Source organism: Polyodon spathula, chromosome 11 (assembly GCF_017654505.1).
Source record: "Polyodon spathula isolate WHYD16114869_AA chromosome 11, ASM1765450v1, whole genome shotgun sequence".
NCBI classification, from domain to species: Eukaryota; Metazoa; Chordata; class Actinopteri; order Acipenseriformes; family Polyodontidae; genus Polyodon; species Polyodon spathula.
The window spans coordinates 28,505,997-28,516,281 of NC_054544.1; the positions used below are offsets into that span (position 1 = coordinate 28,505,997).

The 10,285-nt window shown below is 38.6% G+C and overlaps 1 protein-coding gene across 1 annotated transcript; it reads right to left on the bottom strand.

The window, feature by feature from the left end:
- Window positions 1–964: 964 nt before the first annotated feature.
- LOC121323644 (geminin coiled-coil domain-containing protein 1-like) lies at window positions 965–4,726 on the bottom strand. Its single transcript, XM_041264822.1, has 5 exons — window positions 4,637–4,726; window positions 3,267–3,441; window positions 2,718–2,803; window positions 2,355–2,471; window positions 965–2,082 (listed from the first exon to the last, which is right to left on the bottom strand). Exons 1-5 carry the CDS (start codon window positions 4,637–4,639, stop codon window positions 1,414–1,416), a joined length of 1,050 nt encoding a protein of 349 aa, XP_041120756.1. The 5' UTR covers window positions 4,640–4,726; the 3' UTR covers window positions 965–1,413.
- Between the last annotated feature and the right edge of the window lie 5,559 nt (window positions 4,727–10,285).

Consider the following 10,285-nt stretch of genomic DNA (forward strand, 5'->3'; position numbering starts at 1 on the left):
AAATTGAAATCTTGCATAGGGCCAACTGTTAACCTAGAGAAGTAACCTGCTACATGTAAATCTTTTACTTAGTTAAAATATACCAGAACTTTCAGTTAGGCAGCTTTAATAAATTGTAGTACTAGGACAATCTGAAATAAAACAATTACACAATCTATACACAGGCTTGTTAGTGATACAAGAATGCACACAATTAAAACAATATTTGTACATATAATTATCTTACAAAAGTAGAAAACATGACACAACAATAAAATACTAACATTAAATTACATTTGATGTTATTGTGATTAGAATGCGAAGAACATAGTTTCCATTTACAATACTTCTATTTTGTGTCCAAAGACGAAATTCATCTCAACAGCAGCATATTAACATTAGAAAATGACTTTAGTGTTTCTTTGTGTGTATAAAAGGAGACATTCACTCTGTATGTAAGGCAGTACAGGTTAGATGCACACCAGCAGTTACAGAATTGGCACTCGCTGTATGTACAATGACAGGCATAGGATAATCCCACATGTTTTAAAGAGAGAAAACTAAAATAAAGATAATAGACATGTTTGTAAAGGCACAGATATGAGGCAGCAAGAAAACAATAAAGGACTCGTATGTCTGAAACATCCTTAATACTTTAGTATTTATGTTCTACTTTGTGCACCTTTGTGTTGTACTATTACTTTACAAAACAAAACCAATGTTATTACCCCCCCCCCAAATAAAAAGTGACCAGGCTGTTAAGGCAGTAGACATACAGTGAGATATGTTAGATTTTCCAGTTTGCATGTGTGCAAACCACACCCCCCCCCCCCCCCCCCCCCCCCCCCCCCCCCCCCCCCCCTCTTTAGCAACCCATGCAACCCCCCCCCCCCCCCCCCCAAAAAAAAAAAAAAAAAAAAAAAAAAACTGTGACTTTTGGCAATTTAAATAACAGAAATTAGCAGTTAGACGTCTAATACAATATTAAAATGCCTTCCACAAAGTAAATACCAGAGCTTGCAATAAAATGTTTTGGTTTTTTTTCTGTGTTTTGTTTTCTCCAATTTATTTTATTCGAGTAAGGCTGAGCACAATTATTAATCCCTAATCTATACAATACTGTATTCTCTGATTTCAGTTTGTGTGATTTCAGTTTCTGTAACATTCCGCCTAGGCATCTGTAAATGTGCTAAAGTCTCAACCCCCAACCCACTCCCCCTTTTTAAAAGTTTAGGCATTGTAACTAACTTGGGCTGGGTCATTCATTCTTCCGGACTATAAATAAAATAATAACAGTAATAAAACAAAATAAAAAGTGAAGAAGTAAAGAAAAAAAAAAAAACATTTCACCCAGGCAAATTGAAGTGCATCGATATTATGTAAACAGTAAAGACTTTGTCCTTCAGATGGCAGGACTAATGCAGCAGGCTACAATTACTCAGATTGTTTGGGGACCCATGTGAACTTCCAGCCAGCCTGATCATCTCTGCACACAAAAGCCTGCCCCTGCTTGAAGCTGTGAGTCTTCACATTGCGGTGAGGATTGAGGAACATGGTAAAGGCAACTTCGGTTTTATTGCGGGAAACGTCTATGCTGTAAGGGGATTTAAACAGGGAGGGCGTGGCGATGCCCGGCAGAGGCGTGGAATGAGCCTGTGGAGAGGAGGAGGAGAGCCGAGGGAGGTAGCAGGAATCCAAGTTGCATGGGCTGCCCGTGTATTCCACTCCCACCCCGGGATCAGGGCAGTATCCCAGCTGTGATGACACACGGCCAGTGTTGCTGTTGTCCATCGCCCCAGGATCAGCGTGGAGGGCATTCTGATCGTCGAGCGAGGTCAGTAGATCACTGTAGTTAGCTGAATGATCGATGGTGTCAACGTCCTTCAGTCCAAGGGTCTGCAGGACCCACGAGTCCACGGGGGGAGTATGAGCCAGCTCCTCCGCAGTGCAGAACTCCAGGGACAGGTTCCTGCAGGCTTTCTTTAGGGAGCTGCTAGGTAGCAGCTGACTGGCAGTGGAAGCGGGCACACCCTCCTCCCCAAGCACCCTCCTCCTCTTATTTCTGGGTCTGCAATCCACTCCAGGACCATTGTGCAAAAGTATCTGAGAAAAAGAAAAAAAAAAATCATAGAACAAAGTGCAATTTAATGCAAGCTTGTGACTACTGAAGTGCTCTGATATTGTGTGAGTTGGAGGTTTGTTTGATGCATCATGTATTATGCCTGTATTATGTTGCTGAAAAGTGCTTCGACAAAATATTTCTTATCCTGATACTGACCTTACACAATTCCTTGATTTAGTTTAGAATTGAATACCCAGTACTAGTAATATCAAACACGTAAGGTTACAATGTTAAATAAATACATACTAAATACCTTAGCTTTTTCCTCCAAGCCCTTGACAAAAGTAGAATTTAAATATTCCTTCAATTTGTGGTTTTCATCATGTAACCTTGCCAGTTCTTCTTCTTTCTGTAACAAAGTATCCTGAAGCTTTATATAAAAAAAGAAAAGAAAGAGTTTAGGTGCAGCAGTGGATTGATTATACACATTATTTACAGGCAAAGGAGTCTGCTTCTTCACATTGAAAACACATTCCAGTACCTGAAGCTATTTCTTCTTATACATTGTTATGTGCTATTAAAACTGACAGGCTACAGACATGTGTTTTATGGCTAAACCAGTGCTGAACTATGTGTCCTGACGCCAAATTCAAACACACACTTTGTTACTCTATACCTGCTGGTTTCTTTGCAGTTGTGGGGACAAGTGATCTTTCCAAATAAAGTTGTCTTGAATGCCAGAGTCCAGCTCATAATAGCGTTCTATAAAATAAATACACATAGTCAGCCACAGTACCGGGATCAAACAGAATACATTTGAAAACAAAGTTGTTCATCTGAGGGTGAGCAATATGCAAAGCGCAGAGAGGAAACAATTCATGAGCATTAACTGAACACAAGTTATGGATTAACCCTCTATTTAACATGTGCAAACCACTTGTCTGTAAATAAGCCAGGTGTATATCTAAAGAGAAAAGGTGACAGGAAACTATAGAATACAGGCATGTGAATACAGCTGTGTGAATTGTACAATATTATATACACAAGGTAGGATTAGACTATATGTTTTTTTTTTTTTTTTTTTTATCATGCTTTCAAATAATGCAAGAACAATTTACACTCGTGGTCTGCTGTGGCGAACACTTAGTATTATGTTATATTTGCGTTATAGCTAACATCGGGAAGATCGTTTAAACAACTGAAATGTTAATTTGAATCGTCTTACGCTGCGACTGAGGCTCGTGCTGGCAGGCTCTGTTGTCCAGGAGACCAGCGGCCCAAAATGAGACCAATGTTTCCTTGGAAACGTCAACATTGGCTGCTGACGTCGAGAGGGAATAGGGGCAATCATAGCCCTGGCCCCCTACAAAGTACTGGTCTTGGCATGAAAGAATGGCGCTCTGCAAATTAAACACGGGGGAGAAAGAGAAGCATTAGATACATTTCCACATAATGTACACCGAAGCATGGGCAAACAGGATCACTCGGGTGTGTTGATTTGAAATTAAATACAGGGGTCTATGTTTTTTTTTTTTTTTTTAATTCACACAATTTTATTGGCAGTTCTAAAAGAATGATGTCACTAGACTCTGATTTACCTGAGCGTATGTGTCTCATTTCACCCTTTCATCTAATAACATCTTAACAATGGAGCAAAAGTGCATTTCTGCCAATTGAAGTTAAATCAATTCCCGCCCCTTCACTCACCAGTTTCGGTGTAAAAAAAAGAATAGTAAACGGATATAATACTCCCACGCCCACCAGAAAACGATACTCATACTAGTGCGAATGGGCTGAAGTGCCTTCTCATACAACTCCATTAACGTTGCATTCTTAAAACGCCTTTCACAGCGTGTTAATGTAAAAGTAATGAAATGCACCCATGCCGTGTAAAGACACACCGGTCCAAGACAATAAACGGGTTAAATGTGCCATGCAGCGTGTAGTTTAGCCATGTGCAATGCGCACTTCCAATCACTTCCAGTCACAATGCGAAATGGTCAAACATGTTGTTACGAGCTCATCATAAAGTTATAATATTTCATCCTATAGATCCACCACCAACACTAACACCGATATAGACATCGCTCCCTAACGCAATTATACTACTGATGTCGCTGGATAAGGAGAAGCAAGGCACCCCAGAACTCCAGTTTGGCAGCGCGCACCTAATTCGTACTCCTTCCTGTACGTCAGTTTTAACACGAACAACATGTGTATAACAGGAAAAAGCCCCGCACTTTCAGAACAGAGATTGACAGGATATACCAGGTTTTCTTCATGCATGCTGCCATGCGCACATAAAATAATTCAGGGGGAAAAAAATGTACACCAAACAAGCAAGCATTGACTTCTGTAGCTGGAGTATGGGAATGAACAATAGGTCCAAATCAAGATTTAGTTCTATGTGCGTGCCTTAATTAAAGAAAAAAAAAAAAAAAAAAAAAAAAACACATTTAAAAAAGACAGGTGTATATAAAAAACGCGTTGGACTATTCGAAAGACCAAGTATTTTGCACATATTCCAGGAAAAGTGCATTCATTACCCTGTCTGAAAAACGCATGTGGGTGCTAGCAGGCTAAACCCAAACTTACCATCTTGCAGGGTGAGATGAAGAGGGACTTTAAAACGAAAGCTCCCCGGACCTTTAAATAGGGCTGTGCAGTCTGAGGAGGTGAACACGAATCTAACTCTACTCTCTGTGACGCCTTAGGGCTCTCTTCACATCCCGCAATCTGATTTGGTGTTAGACTGTCAGCTTTATGACGTGAATAAATAGCAAACTTGAAGCTGAAATGAAAAAAAAAAAAAAAAAAAAAAAAAAAAAAATCGCAATCTGGTTTCCCTACAAAATGAGACGGACTAGGTAAAAAAGACGGTAAACTGTTTTATCGTTTTTTTTTTCTTTTCTTTGTATGCTAACACAGTGCCAATTTATGTATGAATATAAACTTGCAAGAAATCGAAAAGGGAGTCGTTTAACTAAATGCATTACAAGGTGACTACTATCATGCATTAAAGTGGCATACACGCATATTATTATTATTATTATTATTATTATTATTATTATTATTATTATTATTATTATTACTGAAATCATACCTTCAGCAGCAAACATAATCCTGACAAAAGAATGCATGGCATAACTTTAAAATATAATTTAACAAACTGCTGCACAATATAAATAGCAGAAAAAGCGATTTAAACTAAGTCTAAATACTGACTGATATCAGTGTGTTCAAGCTACAACGTTCATTGTGTAGAATGCTATAATTTGAACAAACCCGTCTCTTTGTGTACTGTATGGGAAGATGAGAAAGACCATTTATGTAACACGTTTGATTAACGAGATGCTTCATCCTGTTCTTACACACTCGGTAAAACAACGAACCGAATCTGCCGTTGAGACCAGTCGGGAGACAGCGAGGGTTGCCCGTGGTCGAACACAAATCACACCGGCATATGGAACGCAGTCCTTCATTCCACCTAGGAGAACACGTGCTTGACATCCTTGTAAAACCCAGACACGTGCAACCACTTTTTTTATTTTTATTTTTTATTATTATTTCTGCACTTTATTGAAGTTGCCATTACATACACCATATCCTTGTCAAAGCATGGCTTAATACACATGAAACACTCTTAGCTTCTGATTTCCAGAAACGACCACACTTTAAAACAAGAGAAATCCCATATGAGATAAATTAATGTCTCAATAAAAATAACACCCATTGTATATTATAACAGCAATATATAAAAAATCACATCGTTTATTAGTCATATTAACCTAAAACATGAACAATGCAAATTAATTGAAAAAATAATTTTCTTTTTTTTTTTTACAATACATACAATCATAAAGTTCCTTTTTTTAATACTAACAATATCGTCACCACAACAAAAATCCCACAAAATGTGATTATATGTTTATCTAGCATAATATCATTGCTGTTACTGTAAGTGTAATCTATATAACGCACGCATGCCTTTAATAAATAAACCTAACACTATAATACTATGACCTACTTTAGTATATTATTCCATGCATACTTGTGTGTTGCACGACCCGTCTGTGTGCGCTCGCAGATGGATTCTGCTCAGATGGATGCTGGAGCGCAAGGATGCTGTGCGCCATGCTGGATGCTGTAGTTGCTATGTGAGTGCAGCGCTGTGGTACCCAAACTCCCAATGAAGAACCTAAACAAACCTGACCGTCTTGTCGAAAAGCGTGAATATAACAAAACAGACAAGCTGGATAACCCTCCAGCTAACGCGTGTCCCGGATTTGAAGGAGAGAAATCAATCTGAGACAGTGGGGTCATCTAAAATAGCACATTATTTACATATTTTCATGAAAATTCCCGTTTTTTTCACTCAAACCGATCGAGACAGCCGCCATGTTGAAAAGTTGAAAGGTTGGGCCTTTCTTCTGGTTGACGTCATCACGTTGCGTCCAATTCCAGAGAAAACTTTTGTAAAAGTTTGGCAAAAAGATTGGAGTTTCTAGTATGCCCCTCCCCCACCAGCATCAGCTGGGCGACAGGACAGGGCAGTGGGAGAGGGCACAGCTGAGTCTGGGGGTCCTGAAGCACAGTCCTAATGGGGTTAATATCCACAACCACCCAAGGATGAACAGTTACATCCATTGCTTTAAAAAATGTATATGATCGATCTGCATTCGTTTGACAATACAATTCATTATTGTCCAGGTTTCATTATTAAGGCCTGTGAGCAGTAATATAACATTTGCATGTTATTAAAATATCTCAGATTACTACTGCTACTACTACTACTACTAATAATAATAATAATAATGAAAAACATTTTATAATTATTAATAGCACACAGTTACACATATTCATGTCATGCGTTATTGATAGGGCCTAGTTAAAGATGAAGATCTCTCCTCTTTAACAGTTCCTTTTAGTATTAATTGATCTAGTATTTACAGTAAATGACACGTAATATTTCATATTGACATGCAACCGACGTATATGTGTGTGTGTGTGTGTGTGTGTGTGTGTGTGTGTGTGTGTGTGTGTGTGTGTGTATATATATATATATTATATATCTAATATATATATATAATATATATATCTATATATACATAAAAAAAATAGATCTGAAAACCAGACTTTTTTTTTTTTTTTTTTTGGCGTGCAAATTAAATAATATGTAGACTGCCCTCTAAACCTCAGACCGTTTATTTAAGACTTTGAAACCCTCTTATAAGGAGCTGTGTAAGTGAGAGGGTACCCTATCAGACCTTAAAGTTATTTTACCCGTTGCCTTTTCAATTGAGCGGGGTTCAGACCAATTGCTGTAGACATGCAGGTACGCTACATGTAAATCTGATGGAAATGTCCACAGCAGAAAAAACACATGTTTACACATTGATGCTGGATCCTAGCTTTGGTAATGCACAGATGCTACAACATATCTGAATTGCACAAATATGTACAATTACAAGCAAGTTATGACGTTTAAAAAACGTGAAGAAATGATCCTGTTCTGTTCTATCGGCTCTTTACTAATTGACATAAAGATGCAACCATTACAAGAACGTCTGTACAATTGTTTCTTTTTTTTTTAATGAAAACGGAACTAAATGTGATTCATAATAATAAAGTGCTGTATAATAATATTGTATGCATTGGTACACGGTTGGTGTTTTATTCAATACTATGCAGTCAGGTCCATAACCAGAGCTGGCATTCTCCCAAGGTCACACTCTTAAGCTCTAGCTACAGTATTTATAAGACTGCTTGGTATAGACTATTCAACATCCAAATCTGTGTTACACGGCAAATCAACAGAGACAATTAAGGAGTCTTTTGTACTTTACAATTTTTTTTTTGTTTTTCATGAGCATCAGCACTGATGATGCATAAAAACAAGTGAGGACGCTCACGGCCATGCATACAGTCCAGCTTCAGTGAAACGCGTTCTTTTGGGAGGTGTGAATGGCAGATTTAATAAGAACAGCATGCTGCTTAACCAGAGCTGCAGTAGGGCTCGAATGCACTTAAACTAATCGAAAGTATTTTTAGTGTGCATGTCGATGTTGTCCTTATTAATGCGCCTAAACGAAAGCATGTAATTAATACTGGCGCTCATCGATGGACACAGATACAAGAAAACAACACGAAAAACTAAATGCTGTATTTACACACGATTTCAGCATTTTTAAATTACATAACTTTGGAATATCATGTAGTTTTTAATACAAATTACCGTTCGGTGTAAGTTTTGAACAAATGTTCAGCATATGTTTCAGTGACACCCTTACTGTTTTATTTACATCGGCATCTAGTGGGCGAACGAGGAACTGCTTTGCATTTCACCAGGCTTTAAACCTTATTACACTATGTAACACAATTTTTGTTCCTGGGTAGTAAGTGTTATTTCCTTTGCTTATGCCTCAAAAGTATAGAAAATGGCCATTATTCCCCACAAACTTTGCTTTTGTGACCAGGACAGTGATATTTTGAAATTTACATATTTCCAATGAGAAAACAACATATGAATCCAAATTAACATGTATTTATACTAAAGTAATACAAAAATGACTACAAAAGATTTAGAAGTGAGTAGTTTTTCGAGATTTATGATTATACTGTAAATCACTTTCACGAATCAGCCCCCAAATGTAGTCTCCCATCATGTTCTCGTTATAATGTCCTTGGTAGCGACGTTCAAAGTACAGTATATCCTGGTGGAAGCGCTCGCCTTGCTCCTCCGAGTACGCTCCCATGTTCTCCTTGAATTTATCAAGATGAGCATCAAGGATACAGACTTTGAGGGACATCCTAGAGCCCATTATGCCGTAGTTCTTCACCAGAGTCTCAACCAGCTGCACATAGTTTTCGGCCTTGTGATTGCCCAGGAAGCCCCGAACCACGGCGACAAAGCTGTTCAAGCCGCTTTCTCCTTACTAGTGAGCTTCTTGGGGAATTCATTGCACTCCAGGATCTTCTTTATCTGTGGTCCGATGAAGACACCGGCTTTGACCTTTGCCTCAGACAGCTTAGGGAAGAAGTCTTGAAGGTACTTGAAGGCTGCCGACTCCTTATCTAGAGCTCTGACAAATTGATTCATAAGGCCCAGTTTGATGTGCAGTGGTGGCATCAGCACCTTCCGGGGGTCCACCAGTGGCTCCCACTTGACGTTGTTCCTCCGCTGTGGCCAGTCCCGCCTGTGGTAATGCGCCTTGGTGTCCCTGCTGTCCCAAAGGCAAAGATAGCAGGGAAACTTGGTAAAACCACCTTGGAGACCCATCAGGAATGCCACCATTGCAGCCTCTTGATGCCATCTCAGAAAAATGCAGATATGTATCCACTTAGGCAGCTGGAACTAAACTGAACTGGTGGGCTTAAGGCCCCTGCATTTATACTACTATTTATATTACTGGAAAGTTCTAGAAAGTTCTAGAAGTTACAACAAGTTTACTCAGCACTGAATCTATCTGGAATGTTTAGGAAAATAGGTACATTTCAAAATATCACTGTCCTGGTCACAAAAGCAAAGTTTGTGGGGAGTAATAGCCATTTTCTATACTTTTGAGGCATAAGCAATTAGGAAATAACACTTATTACCCAGGAACCGAAAAAAAATAAAAACATTTTTACAAGGTGTTATTACAGCACTTAGGGTTATGGGATAGAATTTCACAAATGCGATTGCTGCGGTTGATTGGTTGACTAGCCAATTCTTTATTGACGTAACTCTTTGAAACCTAAACTTAATGTATAAACCTAATTTTAGGGCGACGTAGAAAAGAACAAATACGCGACTGAGGTATTTTTTATGTCTGCTTTTTTATGAGCAGATGTGATTTTATCGATTGCAGTTATATGCATTGTATTGAGGTAGATGGAGGCGCAAGTAGAAATAATTGCTTTGAACAGTTTATCTCCAGATTGCAGCAGATGATTTTTTTTTTAAAATGATAAATAGAATAAAATTGCAAACATTCCCACTTGCAATTCTTTATCAACAGCCTATATCATAAAATACAAATTAAATGAAGTCCAATAGTAAAGGAATCTAGTGTATGAAATTGTGCTTCCTCGCCAGTAGCTCGGTGTTGCCGAGCTGTCAATGTTGTTTCCAGCTGAACTGCTCTCACCTGTGCAGCGGCGGTACAAGCCCGTTTTACACACACAGTTACGAACACAAAGGCATTCCTGGAAGGATTTCAGCAGCTCCTTTTAAAAACCTCTTATTTTCTGAAAAGCGTGCTT

Excerpts from the sequence above, each read along its gene's own strand:
- LOC121323644 (XM_041264822.1), bottom strand. Across the intron at positions 2,804-3,266 it reads GCACGAGCCTCAGTCGCAGC|AACGCTATTATGAGCTGGAC; the intron begins GTAAGACGATTC and ends TTTATTTTATAG. Across the intron at positions 2,083-2,354 it reads GCTTGGAGGAAAAAGCTAAG|ATACTTTTGCACAATGGTCC; the intron begins GTATTTAGTATG and ends TCTTTTTCTCAG.